This window comes from Martes martes (assembly GCF_963455335.1).
Source record: "Martes martes genome assembly, chromosome: 2".
Classification (NCBI taxonomy): domain Eukaryota; kingdom Metazoa; phylum Chordata; class Mammalia; order Carnivora; family Mustelidae; genus Martes; species Martes martes.
Genome location: NC_137889.1, coordinates 3,355,205 through 3,378,154, shown reverse-complemented (window position 1 = coordinate 3,378,154; position 22,950 = coordinate 3,355,205). Strand labels below are relative to the sequence as shown.

The 22,950-nt window shown below is 41.6% G+C and overlaps 1 protein-coding gene across 1 annotated transcript in view; it reads left to right on the top strand.

Moving 5' to 3' along the window:
• CSMD1 (CUB and Sushi multiple domains 1) overlaps positions 1 to 22,950 on the top strand; it is a gene marked incomplete at both ends in the record, with an annotated part of 1,981,616 nt that overhangs the window by 1,428,683 nt on the left and 529,983 nt on the right. The window contains one exon of the mRNA XM_080796866.1: positions 1,625 to 1,746. Within this exon, the coding sequence (XP_080652992.1) occupies positions 1,625 to 1,746 (122 nt within the window). The remainder of the gene's footprint in view (positions 1 to 1,624; positions 1,747 to 22,950) is intronic.

Below are 22,950 nucleotides of genomic sequence, written 5' to 3'. Positions count from 1 at the left end.
TTTAGGAAGCTTTCCGATTTGAAGCTCACAATCTTTTTTGAGAACATGTTCCTAAAACTAGAGTCCTGGAGTGCCGAGGTGGAATTGTATGTGGGCAGTTGGCTCTCTGATGGAGGACCTTTTGAGCCAGGACACACCAGAATTTTGAAAACCAGACCATCTTTTATGCATCTTCATCTAAGAAATCTTACCCATTTGCAAAGTAAATGCCAGTATTTTAAATGTTGATTACCCCCATGTTTTTGTTATTCAATGTATAGCAGATTAATTTTTAGCTAATTATTTTCAAAGTATTGAACCACTGAAAATTTGTCTGCTCTCACATTTTTATGTCTGCAATTATGGACAGTGGACACGGTGCTGAGGATAAGGGAAAGATGTTTTCTCAAGGTCAAGAAATTCACAACCTTGTAGGAAAGATAGCTCTGTAAGTTAATCATTACAATAAAGAACTATCATCAGGAATAGGTATGATTTGTCTCACTATTATGTTGGTACGTAGAACAAGAAGTGTATATTCCTGGGGGCAGTAAGGAAAAGCTCAATTAAATGGTTTCTCCTGACCCTTCAGCAATAAGATGGCCCTTGGAAGTCAGAATCCTGTCTTTCAGTTTTGTGACTGAATCTCCCAGAACAATCCTTGACCTGGAGTGGGTGCTCAGCCAAGAAAAAGAACAAAGGCAAGATGGGTCCTGGCTAGGATTAATCTTTTATTGGGTGACAGTTTAATCAGTTTGTGTAATATGAAGTGTAAGGAAAATGAACTCGAGCTTCCCTTACATTAGCTCTTTCTTGTGAAATTAGTTTCTCCTGCTTTTTTCTCAAACCCACTTCAAATTATTAATGTGAAGCCTGGGTTGCATTGCAAGCCGACACTTGATTTCTAAGAATTATCTATTGATTTGAAAACAAAAACAAAAACAAAAACAAACCTTTCTTAAAATGGAGGTCGGTTGAATTCCTTGTTTTATAGTAAAAAACAGTCATATTTGTGGGTTATGTCATTTCTATAATTTGCTTGGTCTCTCAATTTAAGATCCTTTTTTTTTCTTTTTTCCTTTCAGAGTCCTTATGTCTATTTTCTTTCTCTAAATTGTCGACTCTATTTGAAGTTCCTGTTTGCATTGTGCTGTAAAGAAATTTGCATAGTTGATTGCAGAATAGAATCTAAAGCTTGAAAGAGACTTTGGAGATGATCTGCCCCACCATCCTCATTTTTAGTGCAGAAGACAAAGTTGTCCTACAGCACAGGGCGTAGTGGGGGTCTCCGGAGCCCCCCTGCACTTGCTTTCCCCTCCATGGCATCCATGTCCAGCCTCATGTACATGCAGACTCTCTCTGAGTCAGCGTGGGATGGAGATGGACAAGTTTGGCTGGACACTGTCCATGGTAGTATCAGGAACATGGTCATTCTGTGCATGGTAATGCCTCGGGTTCCGTCTCACGTTGCGAGTACCAAACAAGGGTCCTGATGGCTGAGCAAACCTCCCTCACCAACTTGAGTTCATGAACCATTTTTTATCATAATTAGTGATTAGCTAATTTGACGTTCCATGTTTCTGTTATGTCTTCACCACACTGATAAAATGATGCAGAAAATAATACCATCTCTATGTGTTTCTAGCTAGAACATGTGGCTCCAATCTGCGTGGACCCAGTGGCGTCATTACCTCCCCTAACTACCCGGTGCAGTATGAGGACAATGCTCACTGTGTGTGGGTCATCACCACGACAGACCCAGACAAGGTAAGGCTCTCGGCTTCCACCTCTGTGAAGCTGATGCCATCAGGACTCCAGCTCAGACGGCTGTTGATGACACACAGCCACGCAGATGTCGTGCACCCTCACGGTTCACTGTTTGAAGGGAAAAGCTCACGCTGCAATTGTGTAGATAGATCCACATTTATCAGAAAGTCCGTCCAGGATTAGATACAAAGTGAGTGTCCTTCATTCGGTTGCCTCCCACTGACCTGGAGGTTCTGTGCTCGCCCCTCCCCCAGTTTTGCTGAGATATAATTGACATAATGTTGTTTTACTGTAGGGTGTATAATGTGATTATATATATACGTGCATGTATACACACACACATACATATATATGTAGCAAAACAGTTAACGTATATTATCTCACATAATTATAGTTTTTTTTATTATGGTAAGAACTTTTAAGATCTGCTCTCTTGGCAAGTCTGGAGGGTACGGTATGGTGACTGTGAAGGAAATGGACTCAGGGGAGAATCAAGAATGGGTTCGGAGGTGGTGGTGAAGCCCTTACCCAAATGAGCGTGTGTTCTAGCCCCTCTGGGGACACCCTGCCCTGCATCATCTGTGGTCCCTGCACCCTTGTTAATAATGACCTTCCTTTATTCTCCAGATTGTTCCTGTCTGGAATAGTATAGGTTCTCCCTACTCTGAACCAGGGAAGGGTCCTCAGGATCCTGTGTTTTTGTTTTGTTTTCTTATGGGGAGAGATAACGAGTTTGGTTTTAGGCATAATGAGAGTGAGGAGCCTGCTGTATATTCATTCAAGTGGACATAACTGGAAGATGTAAATTTGGAATTCAGAAGTGTGTTGGACACTGCTGAGATCTGGGATGAGCATGATGTCATGCAGAGAAGCCAAGCAGAGTCAAAGAGAGTCATGCTGACGGCGTGTTTTCCTCCCTGTGTCCGTTGGAGGGTGGAGTGGGCTTCCACTGTGAAGAATGGTAGGGATTTTTGCAATTCTATGTGTCAGGTAAAGAACTTCAAAGTACTGAAGGCCTTTGTATAGAAGAAACAGTGAACCCATGGTGTTCTGATAGGACAGGCAGTGACTCCAAGCTAAATCGTCAGGAAACTTGATTAAAACCCTTCCAGTATTTTCAGAATTCATTTAAATCCAGATCACAGATGAATAATCATGAATACTTTAATCCTACAGATATACCTATATATCTGAGTTTCTATCCTTCCCATACATACTAGAATAATCGAAATCCCTATCTAAAAGGAAGCTTCCTAATGTCCAAACACCATTTACCTGACAGGCATGAGACCGAGATCCCCGGGATGTAAACTAGTCGTTAAAGATTTCACAGCTGTTTTGCTCCTACCGAGGATGAGGACCTGGGTGTCTTTTCACTGCCCTGTGATGGCCCTTCGTTAGCTCTTCTCTCTGGGAGGAGAGTCATTTATGTCCGCACCTCCGTATTCCATTATCACCATGAGGGGTGCCATATGGAAATGAAATCATAGGTTATTCAGTGTCTCAATACGATGTTTTTGGCTGTAGGTATTAGAAGAAGTTTTTAAGAAACATTATTTCGCATAAGAAAAGGGCAGAGCCAGTGAGATTCCAGGTTGAATTCAGGAGCTCAGAAACGTTGTTGATGATTTCGGTGTTTCCCATTCTTTCCTGCTCCGTATCTAGGGGGGTAACAGCACCCACCCCCCCTCAGGTCACAAGGTGGCTGTGACATAATCATGGTCAATGAAGAAATGAGGCTTGTCTTTCTCAAAAATGGAAGAAGTTTTCTAGAATGTCCTAGCAGACTTCTCTCCAGGTTCCACTGAATCAAACGCCCATGCTCCAGCTCCCAGGGAGCCTGAGGAAAGAACTCTCTGGAAGCCAGAAGTGGGGCTGATGGTTGTGGTAACGAGTGTGCCTACCACATGCACACACGCATAATGTCAAAGAGGCTTTGGTTATCGTCAGATTCATATTTTGTTTATGATGCGCTTTAGATCCCATTATTCTCCTGTTTTAGCAGACTCCAGTAGCCTAAAAAGTGTTCTTTGACATTTTGAATTTGATTTTTCAACTTGGTCCAACTCTAAAAAAATCAGTAAAATAATGAACGTATGCCATTTGGATTGACACATTTTTCTCACTTTAGGAGTTTCACATTTCTCTCCCATCTTTGCATACATTTACATGGATATTTCTCATGATTTCATACAGATTTTGTTGATTCTGAACACTCAACAATGAACACATTCAATTTCCGGAATCTTGGGTTACATTGCTTCCTTAAATTCTTTGCCTTTTTTTCCTTTATTTTGGTGAAACGTTCAGAGAAGAAATGAGACATTGCAGGTTGATGCTCTCATGCACACCAGTACTCTTTACTAGAACATCACTTAGACACCTGAAGGCATCTCAATTAAGCAGAATTACCATCCAAATTAAGAAGCAGTCATTGCCATTAAGTATAATTAGGCTTAATTTGATTCCTTGGGAGACATTCCAAATAAGGGGGTTTCCCGACTAAGCACATGGTGATGAAGGTATATTACATATTGAGCGTAAGAGAGAAGGACAGTTATGTAAAGGCGTCCAGACAACGACTCTTGCTAGAAGCATGAACGCAGAGTTCTAGATAAGGAGTGCTGATCTGCCTCAATCTGTATGTTTGACTTGATTTGCAAACTTTTAAGAAATAAAATAGGATAGAAAACTGAAATCAATGCCCAGTGTCAGTTGGAGTTTACGTAGTAAGCTCATCTTTGACCAAAACCTTAATTCTCTCAATGATTATAGGCTCTCCTGGTCTCATTTTTTGCTTTGACTCTTACACAATCAAGTGACGTGTCCATGTGTACAAAGCATTAATATAAACTCGCTTGTACAAGATAATGACCAAAGAAAGCTGGGTCGTGAATATCACAATTTGTCATATTGTGGAATGTCAACTTAAAAAGAATACTAGAAATCTATTCATATATATACATATATATACACACACATATATATAATTGTTCTTAATTATATCAATATACTGTGCATTATTATTGAATACATAATATGTATAAATATTATACATTCTCTAACAGATCATATATTAAATAATAAATTAATTGTAACTAATAATTGTTAAACTTACATATCTTATGTGTGTGTGTGTACAATATATAGATATATATTAGGAGAAACTGCTATGCAGCATGTTTGAGGTAGAAAGTTAAAAAACATTTCCTCAGGGAGTCTTGGTGTTGCAGTGAACAGCTGAACAAGGTGTTGCAGCTGAAACTCTTGGTTTCAGCTCAGGTCCTGATCGCAGTGTCCTGGGGTGAAGCCCTACATCTGGCTCAGGGCTGGGCACGGAGTCTGCTTAAGATTCTTTCTCCCTCCCCTTCTGTCCCTCTCCCTGCTCACAGTCACTTGCTCTCTCTCTCTCTGTCATACAAATAAATAGATCTCAAAAAAAAAAAATCTTCAAGAAGACCCAATTTAGTGGAGAAGATTTCTGAACCCCCAAGTGTAGTAACTGTTCCTGCCATACGAGTCTAGTAGAGGGTCAATAAAAATTAATTCAGCAATTAGATATTTGTTAAATTATTTCATCATATATATATTCAATAACTCAGCTTTCTGAGGTAAAACTTGCAATAACTGGTATAACCAAATTCTTGAGAGGGTAATATATGGTTCATCCATTACAGATTAGAGGAATTATTAGCAGATGCTCTGAAAAGTTCATCCATGTGGTTTCCATTGGGAAGATTAGACACCGACCGCTTTCCCTAGAGTCCATACATGGAATGCGAGTGTGTGTCTCTATCTTCACATGTATACATGTAGATATATTTATATTTCAGATGCATTCTGTGGTGACGTAATTTCAGTACCTAATTTTAGTTTGAGCTCCTTAGAGAGTATTTTTGTTGATGTCAAACTCTGATTTCAAAAATTTTAAGCATTTGAATTTTGTCTGTTCAGGCTGCTATAAGAAAATACCACAGATGGGTACCTTATAAACATAGAAATTTATTTCTCACCGTTATAGAGGGTGCAAGTTGGCAATCCGGGTGCCAGCGTGGTTAGACCCTGGGGAACGCCCTTGTGAAGAACAGGGTGTCAGCACGAAGCACCTAGAACATCTTCTGGCAAATGCTCAGTCCCTCCCTCCCCTCCCCCTGCTTCTTCCTCCCTGTCCTCCTCCTTCCCTCTTCCTCCCCTCTACCTTCCCCCTCATCCTCTGTCTCTTCTTCTTCATTACAATTATTAACGACTACCTTTAAAAAGACATAACTCAGATCCTGAAAGATAGGTCAAGGGTTTAAATGTCATGGTAATGACTGGGGGTCAGAGAACAGTGGGGGATGAAGTGGCATTGCCGTGTGTATGTCTTGGAGACATCACTATGCCAAGAGTCAGGTGGACAGATTTGAAGGACAAGTGACTGGAGGCAGGAAGCATCAGGACTTTGTTGTAATTATAAAAGATTATATGAGGCTACACCAGAACGGTGGTGTCGGGATTGGAGAAGAGAAGATGAATTTGAGAGGTATTTAGGGAATTGGTAACTAGTTACAACAATCATACATTTACATCTTTTATTCAATGAACAAGTCTTACTAGCTAAAAACTTTTTTTAAAAGTTGCTTTAAATTTGTTGCTTGTAAGAAAGTACAACTGTCTACCAGATCCCTTTTTGGGGAAGGAGAACGAACTTTTATTACTCGGGAGATTTTTCACATAATTTGAAATAACAAATTCATACAGGTTTAAAGTCATTCATTTTCATTCACATAATTTTAAAGTTAAGGCAAAACTAAATATTACATGTAATAGTTTATGATTTTGAAATGGAATTTGAATAAATTCAGTAGGTGATATTTACCCATTAGGGATTCCCAGATTAGTAGAGAGACATCTAGAGACACGATTATTGGCGGTGACACTGTCCTGAGTATCTCCATCCTTTCTGTCACAGACCTCTTTCCCATTTAGAGTCATGATGTGCTCTGTTTAATGGCCCCATCCTTGTCTTCTGGTCACTGAACACCTCTGCAGAAAGTCCGGTTGCACGCCAGCTTCCTTCCTGGCGCACAACGTGTCCCCTTAGTGCTTGCTGGCCATCATCATGTTCCTGACTCACTGTTACATCTCTGTCCACTCTCAATATGTCGTGTCACTGTGGCAGCTCCTCCATTGCCAACGCTGTCCCCGTTACCACGGTTTTGTATTTGTACCTTGTCCATGAATTGAGTTTGTCTCCTGAGACTCTTTCCTTCTCAAGTCTCTGTGCATCCCCTTCCTGGCATCCTTTCTTTCCTGCCACAGGGAAGCCTACAACACTTCTTCCCACTAACCTGATTTTCTCTCAACACCCCAAGTACTGCCTTCTTAGATCAAGTGCAGCTGTTTTTATCATCTCTTCTTGGTGCTCCAGAATAAAACAGGAAACAAGGTCTGCACTTTCGATTCGCTTGCATCTTAAGCCAAACATGAATTACACACACACTTCTGTCCACGCATGTATGTACTTATACACACACACGCGATGGAGACAGCATTTTTAGAATGACTCACCTGTCGGTAAGTAATGGGCAGACCACAGTAGAAAGTTAAAAGAAAAAAAAAGAAAGATTTGGACAAAAATCCAGCGAGTTCACTTGATGCGAGTGAATGAAGATCTAGCCTTGAATGGTGCTTATTTATGGCAGTGGAAAAGTGTGAGATACCCAGGAAGCACTGCTGTGAGAAAAGCCCACAGAATTTAGAGGGTTTTTTGGTGGTGGTGTTGTTTTAACACAAAAATGACTTTACGAGAGGACACTTCAATAATTAGAAGATATTTCAGAAATAATTCCAGAATTTGCTCAAAAGAATGAATCTAGTCCTTATGGCAGAATGGCGGAAGTTTTCTGTCTCTGTTTTGTTTTCCATGAGGGGTGTGTGTGTGTGTGTGTGTGTGTGTGTGTTTTATGAGAAAAGGAGGCAGAAATAACTAGTTTTCCTTTCCCACTTACGCTGACATATCTTAGAAGTGGTCTTTTTTTTTTTTTTTTTTTGCCTTTTAATATCTACTAAGGACTCTGCATCTAAACACATCTCCTTTCGCATTTTCTTCTTTTCAGTGCTTTTCTTGTTTATGCACATTAATAATTACACGTGTAGCAAAAGCAATACAACACTTATTCACTCAGTGTGTTTTTGAGTCACACACTGTTGATAGTTGCCAAAGACTGGTGAACAGAGCAGCTGAGATCTCTGCTTGCTTGGAGATCCCATGGCAGAAGGAAGATGAGAAAACCAGCCAAGAAGCCATTAGCCTGATAAAGTCAAATAAAGGAGTCGCATAGCAAAACGTCCCTATGCAGGGATGCTACGCCCATGATGGTCACTGATTTCCCCCAAAGTGCACCTTGAGAGAAATTCACTGTTGCCTGAGGCGCCTCCAAGCTAATGGAAGTCTCTAGGGAGTTGTTGCTACCATCTTCCAGCTCGTTTCTCTTTTCCTCTGGCCTTTCTTTTCATCTCCAATTCACCTTAAGAGACAATTCTAATTTTGGGATTGTCTCTCCCCAGATACATGATTCCGGGGTCTTGCAGGGCAGTGGCACGGTGGGAGAGAACCGGATACATTACTTAAAGCCCCGGGCTCCAGCCTTTGTCCATTTCCTAGCTGTGTGCTTTTGGAAAAACCTAAAATCTATCAGTTTCCTCATTTGCCAAATAATCTTAACAGTGATGATGATATTGAACCTGATGGTGTTTCCGTGTTTATCAGATGAATGAACATTTATGGGAACTCCTCAAAGTTATTAATGTTACCGCTGCTACTAGAGGATCATCTCGTAGCCCTTCTTCTTACCTCCATTGCTTCAGGCACTCTCTTCTCTGATGCGAGTGATGCTTACCTCATCAGCTTACCTAAGCACAGTGCCGAAAGTCCAGATGGTCCCAGGGCATTTCTGGGGCAGCCTAACAGCCCTTAAAGTGGACAGATAAAGAGAACATTGGTTCTCTCTACCTCACCAATCTGCTTCCCCTCCAACAGCCTTTCTCTGAGTCCCTCCTATTGTCATGCAATCCAGATAATCTCCAATCACCTTGATTTTAGACTCTTTTCCTCCTCTGCCTCCTCTATTGAGCATTTTTCCTTCACCCCTAAGTACTTTCTGGATTCACTCTCCCTTTTCCATTTGCCAGTGTTCTAGCAACCAACTACTCTAGGTCAGTGTCTTTCCTTAGCACGCAGTGTGACGGCTGTGAGATAGCTCCGCTGCTCGTCTTGTTCCGTTCTCTACCTTCCTCATTGATCTTCCACAATTAATGGGAAATATCTTTAAAAAACTAAATATGTATGTAAATGTGCATTTAATAAAACAAGTATGGGATCTCTATTTTACAAAGTCAAAGGACACAGATAACTGGAAAGCAAAAAGCGAGGGAACCAAACATTTCAGTCCCCAAGATGTTCAGTGGTGACTGTTGCTGCGCACTTTCTTGAGACTTTTGCATCTATGTTTCTACCCACAGATACATACACAAGGACATGGTTTTCCATTATTGCCTTCCTTCCTCCTCCTCCTTGTTCTTAATGGCATCTTTTAATTTTAAATATTACGACACAATTTTACAGATTGCTTTGTTACTCTGTGACATGCTGCCTATGTATGTGTATATGTAATACATGTACATAATATACAATATGTATCCAGATATAATTCATTTTTAGTAGATGCAGAGTGTAGACATCCCCAGATATAACTTACTATTTGTATGAGTGCACAGTGTTCCATCAGCCTCTTCTTTTACACAGGTGTCCAGACTGCCCCGCTCTCTGTAGTCATCAGCGACGCTTCCACAGACACCTTCACGTTCGCTCTCTCGGCAACCATTTTGGCAGGTTAAAGTCCTTGAGTTAGAATTAGAGTAATAACTTACACACATTCATAATTTTGATACTTACTGCCCAAATATGTATCTTGAGCTAAAATTGTGTTCATGGGAGCTCCCACCACAGTGCCTTGACGCCTGCAATTCTACAGCAGTGAGGACAGAGGTAAAATACGACTCTGTTCTTCTTTAGCATTAAACCCTCAATAATTTTCTATGGTCCGTGGGGAAAGGTCCTTTTCACAACATCTGTCTTTTATGGCAGGGGACCTGACACCATTCCACTCTTATTTTGCCACTTGGCTTCTGCAAGCTTATTTCCCCAGGCATTATGCTAAACTCGCAGTTCTTGGAAGTATGGCGCTGCTGTGTGCTTGTGTGTCCTGTCAGACTCCCTGAACTAAGGCAGCGTATCAGGGTGAAAATGTGGTATTATTGAATTATCGAAGCCATATTCATCGTTGGATTCATGGCAGAAATTCTATACTTTCTTTCAAACCAACAAACTAGTTAATGGGTTGACTGTATGATTTACTAACTGAACCAAAACTCTTTTAAAGGGTGATGTATGAATAATTAAGCTGGAAACAGCCAAAACCTATAATTATCCTGGTAAATCAGGACCTATGTTACCCTCTGAGGGGACAAAGGGAAAAAGAACCACAAGTAGTTAAAGCTCTATTTTATTTTACTATCTGAAGTTGTAAAAAGATTACCTCCATACTCCAAGCATTTCTTGGAGCGTCTGACCGTGCCTTTTCAACAGAGGCAGGAGAAATGGTCAAATCTCCCAAAATATAGGGAGAATTCCTCAAACAGTAAGAGCTTTGTATGACCGATTCCTAACTTGCCGAAAGCTAGAATTAAACATTGCTTTTTATTTTTTAGTGTTTTTGTTTGTTTATTTTTTAATGGTAAAAATGTGAAAGTACATCTTAGAAATCTTAAATTTGAATGAAATAAGTTACTTAAATTATCTTTTGCAAGCAAGCCTATGTATATGACATCTTTGAATTTCCACTGTCTTACACAGTGGATGGCCAATTGTGAGACCCAATAAATGATTTTGAATAAATAGCCGTAATAATGACCAAACATTTATTGTTTTATATCGCTGGGGAGGCAGAGAAGTTTGTGCTATGACTGAAGTTTTGTTCTGTTTTTTTTTTTTTTTTTTTTTATATTATATAGCTATTTCCAGGCCACAAGTCCCACAAGTGTACATATTATATGGGTCCTAAAAATAGCTAAATGTATTGTACTAATATGTTTCCAGATAAACAAAACACTATTTTCATCAGAACATCATACACACAACACAAAAAGGTTCATTTGTCAATTTTAAGCTTGGTTGCGGTTCATATTTTCTAGCAGCAGGCTTTCCCATCGCCCGAGGCTCTACACTAGTCGGTCTGTATTTGTGACAGTTGCTCAGTGGATCTCACTGATGTGCAGACTTACAAAGAGAATATTCCAAATGCTCTGTGTTCTGCTGGTCTTCACAATCCTCTAAGTGATGGTTGGACCTGTGTATTTGAAAGATGATGTTAATGACCTGGTCTTTTTTTCCCCGGGTTTCCGATGATGTGTGAAGTGTGTTGATAGCTGTCCGTGGTGCCAAGTAGGGCCCTGGCAGTTGGCGGGAGCAGGGCAGCTCACCGATGGGCACCCTGTGGCCATCTCCCTGCGGTCAGATGCTGAGCAGCTGCCCTTGAGACAATACATCTCTGGGGTGGGACAGGAATGTGGAGTCCCACCCTCCTTTAAAGGTGTTTACAAGGGAGAAATGCAAATTACTATCATTCTCTTACCATGAAACAGCAAGCACCCCCATGGCTTCCTTGAAGTCAGTGAAGTGATTTTGAACTTACTTGTAATAGGGATTGTTTTGCTGTTGAGAGAAAGGCTTGTATTTCGTACGACACGTTTTGCTGGAAGACTGAAGCCGGTAGATGATCTCACAGGATCACTTCTGAATCCTAACATGACGAACCAAAGTGTTCCCAATTAAATATTTCATGTTCATAATGTCCACGGAGGGCATTTATGATTCTAAATAGCTCCAATGTCTTGTGCTGTCAAGTTTTGCGAGAAGTCTTATGCAATGAGCACAGATATGGAAAAATAAAGATTTTAAAATATCTAGAGCATCACTCTGTTAGCTACATTCCTCTCTGACTTCATCTATCCTTGGTCAGAATTAAAATCACCAGTTTTAACACCCGCCCATGAACACTGGGAGAAAATGACCCCTGGAATATTTGCTTTATGGAAGCAGTTTTAATACCGCGTGAAGATCGTAACTGATATCACTGACTTGCTGAGCCCTGGGCAGATACAATGACTAAAATGCTCAACGACATTTATTTCATGGACAAATGTCTGAAACCAAACTTAAGCATCTTTATAGATGTACATTTGTGTATATATAAGCATATGTATTTAAATAATTAAATGAATGAAAAGTGAAAATAAAATTAAAATTATGATTGACATATATTTGAAAAAACCTCATATTTGAATTAAAAGTCCTCAGAAGCTAGCATATATATAGATAAATATATATTTAAAATTTATATGTAAATGAGTTTATCTTGACGCAGGATTCAGGAAGATGAGCAACAAATATGTAAAAACTTCAGTGAAGCAAGCTTTTACTGAATTCTTTCCGATGGGGAATTTTCAGAATGAAGCTCATGGATCCAGCCGAAATTATTAGGCACCCACACGTTGCCTCTCTGCCCTCGTGCCCTGTAAAGCTCAGCCTGCCTCCTCACACCCTCCCTGGAGATGTGTCCTTGGGGTATCTGACTAACACCTGGGACGGCGTCCTGGCTGAGGTCCTCATGCACCGTACCAGGTGGCCTCGGCTCTGTCGAGAGTTGAGCTCTCAACAGGGAGCTCTGCGATGAAAAGTTACCACACTCTCTCCTGCGGTTCTGAACCCCAACCGCACACCCTACCCGATTAAACAGCACTTCTCACCGAAGCTCTCCAGTTTCCTTCACCCGTTCTAAAGCATTTCTCTGCCCTCTTCTGCGTTCTGCCCAGACTTTGCTCACTTTCCATGATGCTTCCTGGGGCTCCTTCATGGACACTGGGCCCATTCCTGACAGCTCTGCCCAGGACCTCCCTGAGCACCGCCTGCCTACAGAGTGCCCTCCCATACCCGCCATGCCTCCTGGCTCTTCTGATCAAATCATGGGCACTTGGGGAAAGTTTTTACCTCAGGCTCTGGCCCCCACTGCTTCCTCTACCACTGGTTAGGAAAATATTGGCAGAGTATTTTCTGTTATTTTCCTTACATTTGGTTGGTGTCCTGTTTCCTCTGGCTACATGATGTAGGACTTTCAGTCTTCCTAGCTGGCTCTCTCGACATACTGGTCAAATCACTTCTGTTCCCCTTGTGGATTTACTCTCCCATTACATTTTCCATCTGTGGATGTTCTGAGACGTTCAGTGTCCCCGATGACAAACCGAACCAACTCAACGAAATCTGGGTGTTACCATCCATTGACCATTTCTACAGACCGGTCAGTTAGTCTTTTGACTGACCGCAATGTTGAGATCACCATCAGAGTCCTGACTTCAGGTTCTGATGATGCCAGCAGCTGTGGGGCTACTTAGTTGCTATAAGTTGTCATGGCAGAATTGAACTGAAAATTAAATTTATTATAACAAATTCAACAATCATAAAGTCAACATATTAAGGTTATATATTTAACATTTGTTTATCCATAGTTATAGTATGCACTTCTACAGTTTTTTTCCTGTTTTATTGAGGTATATTTGACAAAAAAATTCTATAGTTTTAAGGCATAAAATGTGATGTTTTGATATATGTAAACATTGTGATTGCCATAATCAAGATGAGCGACATGTTTATCCCTTCCTACAGTTACCTTTTCTTTTAAATGAAGTTAATTGAGTTGCCTTTATTATGAGGGCAAATAAGATCTACCCTTTTGGCAAATTTCAAATGTACCATACAGTGTCACTACTATAGTCACAGTGCTAGACATTTGATCTCCAGAATTATTCGTCTTGATTAATAAAAATTTATTCATTTCTCCATTCCCTTCACCCCATGTGCCTTTCTTCTCTTCAGACATTTTCTTTCATTGTTCTTCTGTAATAAAATATCATCCTCATTTCTGCCTTAAGTTGCCGTTCTCCTAAAGACTACTTCTTGTCTATCTTCTTTCTGTATTGTGTCTAGTCTATGAATAGCATTGACCTAGATGGCAATGAGATACAGTGTAAAGAATTCATCATATAACCCTTAAGAACACACACATATACATGCTATCATTCTAAATTATAAATGTGTATTTCAGTTCTTTTTGAAAAATAAAATAAAGCACAGAGAAAGTATATGTCATCCAAATTCTAACATTTAATATATGAACAAATTAAATTCTACTCTCTGCCCCGAATCTGCCTTTCTGTGATCATGTAAATATAGGTATTTGATTATTCATGTGTCTATATGTGTGTACAATTGTGGAGATGTGTATATATTTCTCTCTATATATATCTATATATACACAAACATATATGTACACGCATATGTATGTATCTTACATATATATATATGGATTTTTATATACACACGTGTTATTAATGTCCTGCAATCCTTTGCATACTTTTCACTTCATAAAACATGGACACCTCCCTAGATCTGTTTATTTATATGTCTCCTTCACCCACATTAAGATCTTGAGGATGTCTGTGCAAGTATGGGTATGCTAAAACTTGTTCAATCATTCCAGGTGGATAGAGATTCCGGTTCTTTCCAAAATGCTCTTCTCATAAGCAATGCTACAGTGGACATCATGACGACAGTTATGGGTCCTAAAGTCCGGTGTGAGTGTTGACTACTCAAAGTCTGTATCAGTCAGTCTTGCCTTCCCATTAGCTTCCTCTTGTCTTGGTTGCCATGGATATCCTGCCTCTATCCTATTGTCTCTGATAAGTCCTCATAATAGTAAAGAAACGAAGGCACTGAGCCGATATAAGATTAGATTATGGATCAGCTACCCGTGTCACATTGTTTGTGTTTTATAAAGTGGTTTATCTGAAGAGGCAATGAATGACCTACCAAATTATTATAAAAATCCCTGAAAGTTACTCGTATGCTCGTATTTCAGCAAGCTTGTGACGATGGTATATGCCTGTGGATCTGAATCTGTTGTGTGAGTGCAGAGCCTGTTTAAGTATGTTCTCACGTATCCATAAATTAAGATCACATTGCATTCAGTCTGACCTTAGACTAACTGATGAAAGGCGCTCAGAAAGGCACTCAGAGCAGTTTTTTGGGTTTTTTTTTCCCTTCCTATAATTTATTGGTTGGTTGGTTCGTTGGTTGGCTGGTTGGCTGGTTGGTTTTAGGACTCATGTATATCTATTACTAGAATACATCCAATTCTTCAGCGTCAGTCTTCAACATCACTTCAAATCAGGGCTGCCTGGCTAGCTCAGTCAGTTAAGCATCTCACTCTTGATTGTGGCTCAGGTCATGGTCTCGGAGTTGTGAAATTGAAACCCAGGCCTACGTAGGGAGCTGTGATCAGTGGGGGGTCTGCTTGACACTTTTTCTCTCCCTCTCCTTCTTCCCTTCCCCAGTGCTCTCTTTCTCTCTCAAATAAATAAATAAATCTAAAAGAAATTACTTCACATTACAGATGGTAAATGGCATGTCTATGACATGAGGTAAACTACTTCCGGAATAAGAACCCTCTTCTGTGTGGCCTTCAACACAGTATACATCTTCTACCTCCACTAACTTCAAGAAATGACAATCATTCATTTCCATTTAAATAAGTAATTTTTTATAATTTGTTAGTTGCAAATAAAATTGGTTTTAAAAATTCATAAAAAACATTCCATTCTTGTGTGTTGGTGTATGAAGTGGAATCAGTTTCATGCCCATTACAGTCATATGGAGCAAAAGTACAGATTACTTAGATCATCTGATGCTCTAGGTCAGCGGGCACCCGTGGATTGTATGAGTGGAGTATGTGCGTGTAAATATTCTTGCGTCAGAATAGATCTATCTGTAGGATGTGCATCGGCTCTGAGTCCTCTTAACTTATGAAAATGACTTATGCTTGGTACCCACATGTCTCCTCACTTCCTTTTGTCGTGTTCAGGTTAAACCGCTTCTGAGGATGTCTGCAGCCCACCTAGAGAAGTTTTCTGATGGATAAAGGGAAGTTGCCGCAGTTCAGAGGGATCTTTATAATGAACTGCCTAAAACTGCTCTTTCTAAAAAGACATTTTAGAGGGCGCCTGGGGAGCTCAGTCAATTAAGCATCCGGCTCTTGGTTTGGGGTCAGGTGGTGATCTCGTGGGTTGTGGGATCAAATCCCTATGTCAGGCTCCCTGCTCTGTGGGGAATCTGCTTCAAGGTTCTCTCCCTCGACCCTTCCCCATGGCTCATGTTTGCTCTCTCTCTCAAATAAATAAATACATCTTATTAAAAAAATAGACATTTTTGAGAACCCCTTAATTTGGCATATACTACTTAGTTCAAAACATAGCGGAGATATAAGTTTCTTGAATTTAAAAATAGGCAAAAACTACAAGTCTGTGGGCTGGTTTCATTTTAAAAAAATGCTAAATACATCAGTTTTCAAGCTTTGTGTCAAGACATTTTTTTTTTTCTTTGAAAGTTTCCAGTAATTCTCTGTCCTTCCTTCCAAACCCTAATACTGTTCTCCCAAGGGATAGCCCTGCCCTCCCTCCGGAAACCACACCTCTGCTTCTGGGAGGTGGGAAAGGATCCCACTGTGCCCATAGGCTGCTCTTTCCGTGATTGTTCATGACTGCTTCCCCACTCCTTCCAGCACTTCAGAACATGGGTCCACAAGATTCCCGTCCTTGTCTTCAGACCTTTGCCATGAACCGTCTTTCTCATTCTAAGTTTGGCCGGTCACTGCCACCATGGGATTAGGGAAGGCTTCCGCTCCAACAGTGGCTAGCCTCACCCTTAAGGATCAGAAACCAAGTCCGGGTTTGGGGAAGCAGGATGGCGTGAGGCACCTGCGTCACAGTACGCGTGTTCACACGGCCGACCGCCTCCCGTCCTAACTGGCCGTGGGCTCGAGCGCAGAGGGCATGTGATGCCCTAGAGTGAGTAATTCTTGTCATCAGTCACATCTATACACAGAGTAACAAACCACACTGTAGTTTAATATCCAACTGATCTATGAATAGCAAAATATATCATTGAAAAAAACCCTTTTTATACCTTTATTAAACAAATCTGAAAAAGGGTTTACAATACAGAAGTCATGATAGGAAGCTCCGTATCCTGTAAAGTCTGTTGTGTTCTCCCAGGCTTCCAGAGGGCGGTTCTGTCGTCTCAGGCAGCGCACCCGGGACCGTGCGCCCGCTGTGTCTCCCCGAAGCTTGCAGCCAATCAGCCCGGGACCGTGCGCCCGCTGTGTCTCCCCGAAGCTTGCAGCCAATCAGTTTCCAGATGCATTGAATTTTACAGATTTTAAGATGTATTTTGACTCAAAATATATACTCATTCATTCAAATTTCCAAATATCTCAAGGATGGGAGCGGGTGAGAGATGCTATAATACAGGAAGTGCCAGAAGATATTTGCTAATATTGCTTGAAAAATTAGCAGGTTTTAGAAACAGAAATAAATTATGTTCACTATTTCACTGAATCCTTACATACTCTATGTCATAGGTTCTATTGTTAATGTTTTTTCTTAAAGCTGAGTCACAAAGACTTAAAGTGTACCTCTTCAACCACTCTCCAACGCTGCCTCAGCTCGAGAAGCAGAGTGAGACAGGTGCTGAAATTAGACACAGGCTTGTTGTGACAGACAGGTGGCTGGAACATTCTAGGAAGCAGGTCTCGTTTTGTTCACATTGAGAAGTGAGTAGTGATGTAAGGAGGGAATCAGGGGTATGATGCTACACTCCCATTCTAACAAAGAAAGCAGATTTGCAACATCTACACACATGATGTGTGTTCCCTGTTTCTCTGTTTATTTGCTCGTCAATTATTTACAACAGTCCTGGAGTGTCTGCCTGTCAGCTCTCTGGGGTCTAGGGTCACAGCATGCTCAGGGCAGGTGCTAAGAGGTGTCACAAAAAGCAAACAAACAAGTAAATGAACCCAAAAACTTGAGCAAAGGGATAGAGGTTGCTGTGGTCAAGGTCATGGAGGTTAAGTGTGATGTATTGATGAGACTGTGGGCAGGACTTTCTCCTGAGCTGAGCCCAGGAAGATGTGGGGACGGGAGAGCGGAGAGGGGAGGTTCGTGTAGGCAGTGTCAAGGCCCTGTGGTGGGAGGGATCTTGGCATAATTGAGGAGCAGCAGAGAGGGGGTGTGACCCGGATGAGCATGAGGGCAGAAGTGGGGAGCGGCCAGATTTTGGACACATTCTATGGAAGAGACATAAGAAGATTTGCTGATGATTGAGTTTGGGAAGAAAAGGAACCCAGAGAACAAAATGTGACTCCCAGGCTTAGGGCCCGGGCAGCTGGGGACAGTCATGCTGCCGCTCCTCATCGTTTCCCTGGAGACCCTCATTCCTTTTCTCCTGCCTTCTTTCTCCCAGCCTTTCACCCAGCATTCTTTCCAATCAAACATGAGGAAAATTATAGCAAAATGTAAGAATGTGAGCATTTACATAATATCAGGAACACATGAATCAACTCCCTCTCCCCCCCTTGAAGAAGCACGCTCATTTCCATCGCTCGCCCTCTTTCAGGAGATGCCCTGGCCCCTGCATTTAGGTGCTCGGTCTGCATTTATTCTACTTCCGTGATGTGTCGGACCGGGTGAGCAAGGCCTGGCTCCTGCCATCAGAGACCGCAGGACCTAGAACAGGGGTTATCAAACCTTTCCCCTCAAGGTGACATAATATACGTCGTAGGCTTTGCAGGCCGTGCTCTGCCTCTGCCATGTTTGCGTTGCATTTCTCCCACCACTTTAAAGAATGAAGAAACCATTGCTTTGGAGGCCAGATGGGACCTGGCACAGTGCATTTGGCCTGGGGACTGCAGCCTGCAGACCTGTGGTCTAGAGGGAAGCGGACACGTAGGCAGACATCTGCCGACGTGTGCAGCGTGCGGTGGGGGCCTGCAGAGGGAGAAGCGGGGGAGGGTACCGGGACATCACGTCTCTCCCAGGAAGGATGAGCAGCACGGGTTCGGGACACGGGGTCAGGTCCCTAAGAGCAGATATGCAAGACAGGACATAGGCTGGAACATGCAGGCATTTGGCCCTGTGATCACAGGGGCCGGTGCTCCCGTGAGGGCCCCCTGGGCCGGGCCGTGGAGCGCGTGCTGCCCTCCGAGCGGCAGCGGCCTACACGCCGAAGAGTCGGGAGCTGCAAGGGAACGTGGAGCCTGGAAACTGCTCCACCAGGCTCGTGTCTGAAAATCACGTTTGTGCTCACGTAGTGGAGAGTAGGGAGGGGCAGGCGCGTGGGGTGAGGGTCGGTGACGTGGCTCGAGCAGCCTTTCTTGGTCTCTCCCGGGAGGAAAGCTGGAGGAGATTTCCAGCTGCAGGACACCGGTGCCACACTGTCCCCTGACAGCTCCCGGGTGGAGGTGCGCCCGCGACGGCGGGTGTCAGCGGCTCACCGTCGAGCGTGACACCGGCTCTGTGCGTCCCTTCGTCCTCGCCAGCATAGTGCCCTGCTCCTGAGGGGGGCTCGCCCGCTGTACAAAGAATGTGAAACCATTTTCTTTCTTTTCTTCAATCATTCCATTTAATTATTTATTTATAATTCTTTAACATAAACTACTTTTATTTTTTATTTATTTTTATTTTTTTTCACATCCCTTTTTCAAATAGACCACAGTCCTATCACAAATTTCTTTTGTAAGAGATGCTAACAAGACATGGGATGTGACCCTATAGCTTTTGTCACGGTCATTTTCTGTTCTTATTTATTTTTTATTTTTTTAATTTTATTTATTTATTTATCTTTTAAAGATTTTGTTTATTTATTTGACAGACAGAGATCATGAGTAGGCAGAGAAACAGGCAGAGAGAGAGGAGGAAGCAGGCCCCCTGCTGAGCAGAGAGCCCGATGCAGGGCTCGATCCCAGGACCCCGGGATCATGACCTGAACCGAAGGCAGAGGCTTTAACCCACTGAGCCACCCAGGTGCCCCCATTTTCTGTTTTTAAAAAGAAACAAAAAGAAATGACTTTTTGCCCAACTCTATAAAAGAAAATGAACAACAGTTTTGTTTACATTTCTTGGACTTAATTTTTTCTTTTATTATTATTGTAAACATTAGGTACTGTAAACCTATAAGAAAAACACAATATATTTCTGTTAAATAACATGTTTAAGACAAAATAGAATTTCTTTCTTTCTTTCAGCAAGATAGGCTCAGGGAGTTTGACTTAAAGGTAGTAAGTATATTTAAGTTAAATTACATTAATCACAAACTCAAGGTTATTAATCATGTGAAATGATAAAGTTACTATCTAAAGCGTAAATCAGTAAGAATAGAAATGGAGCCTAAATACAATTTAATACAAGATTAAAAAATATTTTCTTACTGCATGATATGATCTGACACAAAAATATGCATAACAATTGAAAAATATTATCTGCAACTGTTGGCCTCTTGCTTTCTTATAAATCTATATATACCTAAGAAGTAGGATTTTTCTAAGTACAAAGTCAAATATATCTCTTTCATGTGAAAATTGTGCTTTTTTGTTGCACAGTATTATGTTCTCAGTTTAGAACTTATCTAAGCACACGTGGATTTCATTTTTTACTGAAAGGAGAGTTTCCGTCTTCAGTCCTGATCCTTGAAAACAACATTGCTCGCATGGAAGAAACTCACGTTGCAGCCATGGGGTGTCTGCTTTCTTAGACGGAGCTGGATAATCCTCTTTCTTAGACCCCAAGAACTTGGGCAGGGGTAATGGTACCAGACCACAGTTCACGGCATTGCTCCCCTTCCCTCAAAGTCCGGCTCCGCAGCTGAACAGAAGATCCAGAGAGTGGGTTCCTCCCCCAGCTGCCCACTTCTGTGAACGGGGGAAGGTACCCACACTTCTTCCAAGAAGTTTTGAAAACGACAGGAGGTGTTTGATAGCCGTCCCTGTCCTAAACCCAAGCAGCCCTGGAAACAGTTCAGAATTTTCCTTTGCAACATGGTTTCTCCAACGTTCCCGTTTCCTTTTAAATTTGGTAATATTACTTAAAACCTAGTCACTCTATTCACGGGGCTGAGGAAACCTATTCAACAGATGCACTTGATGAAAAATGACTGAAAACACTCATTTCTGCAGCTCTCTCATCGTCCGTGATGCTCTGTGTCTATGTGTCCACACTCTCGCAAGATTCTGAAACTTGTCTCTATCTTACAAAGTTAATGATTTTTTGTAGCATTGTCCAAAAGCTTTTAACCATGTACCTCACTGTGAAGCAATTAGAGTATTGTGACAACATGAAGGTTTTGTTTGTTTTCAGTTGTTGTTTGTGTCAGCAGTAGAGGCAAATCCTCCCGTGAGGTCCACAATGGACGGGTGTCATCTGGCCAGACACTCACACCGTTTTCTCCAAGATCTTTTGTTTCTGGACAGGAAAACAAGTATTTACATACATCTTGGTCTTTGCCTTTTTAAAGCACCTATTTATAGCAGAAAATTTTTCTTAAATGTTACCACCATTTTTATTTCTGGGTAGATCTTTTGACTGTTTACTTTCTGGAGAAGCTGTTTCTAGAAGCTTCTCGGTATCAGGGACATGCCCTCAACGTGTTGGGCGATCAGCCCAGCCCCTCACACTGCGTCCTATCTTGGAATTCTCAGTGTATACTCACTATAATTTTTCATGCCGTGTTACTAAGCTTTTACCAACTATTTGACTTTGCCTTCTCCAGCCAATAAATTCTGCTACTAAATAACTAGCTTCCGGAGCCTTTTCACCAACGTGACTTTTGGCTTCTCAGCAGAAACTTTACTCTGAGCTTCAGTAGCTGTGAAACAGTCGGCACCATTACACACTGAGTAGCTGTGATTTGCTGTTAAGTGTCTTCAATTTTGCAGAAGCCAGTGCTTCGTTTGTAAGTTGCTTTCCACTTGCAATGCACAGTGAACGGGACAGCTTGGATTCCTCATGCAAAACCCATGACATGCGGCTTTCATTCTAAAGACAAAAGTCCTCTTGTGTTTCATGCAACATTAGTGCAGTGAAATGATTCAAAAGGTTGTAATTCTTTATCACTAACCTTATCAGAATTGTCTCGACACCTAGGAAATTCTTCTTCTACTTCACAGCTCATCTTTAGAAATTGCCACTTTGGTCCATCAGATATGTGCCCATGAAATCAGTCGTAATAAAATATAAAACTACAGGGCATCACCCATAACTAAAATGAACAGATAGGGAAAACAGAAAAACTTCACCATACCATTTACCTGTCAATCTGCACAATTCACCCTTTAAATATACACGGCGACATCAACGTCTGATGAGGCCAGTTGGGTGATGGTGCATAAAAGTTTCTTCTTTACAATGAAGTTTTTGTCTTAATAATTTATTGCAAAGTGGGTCTTACTTACCTTTATGAGCCACTCAGCAGCTTGTTAAGGGAAGTTTGGGGAGGTAATTCCAGGAGAAAGGGGACACCATCCATATGGCTGTTTATCAGCAGCCTCCCAGCCTCATGTCAGAAATCAAGAATAGATTCAACCAAATGAAGACTGTTTTACTCTGCACGAATCTGGGGTACCTGCTGGACAGGGTCACTGATGGGTCTCTCATTCAGTGCCCGTCCCCCTGAGCAGTAGCATCATGTAGTAGGTTAAGTTCAAAACAGCGGTCTTTCACAAAACCACCTCCTGTGTTTGCCAATTAAGGATACCCTGGTATTGAACGGATATGTTGGTGATTCAAGTGAATTAAGGGAAGAGTCAAAAGGAAGATATAGATTTGAGAGTTACTTAGGAGGTGAAACTAATAGGATGCTACAGGGGGAAGGAAGGAGGAGAGATCGTTTCTTCAGACCTTTCTTTGAGTGCACCTAAGCGACTTTGTTAAAAAAAAAAAAAATTAGATGCTATGGAATATGTTTATGCTGTCGCAGAAGTACGAGGTTTCTCCTGGCGTTGCCTGGCACAGAACTACCATTCTGGCAGCCAGAAAACAGAGCTCCTGCTCTTTTGCCTGGAACTAGGATTTCCCAGCCACTGATTGCAGAATTCCATCAGTCTTTTGTTTCTGAATCTACTGTGCTCCTAAACAACAAATAAAGCCCCTTATTCATAATAGAACACTGGCATAAATATGGAAGGTTAGGGGAAGATAATGGATTGCTCCCCAGAGTTGGAATTC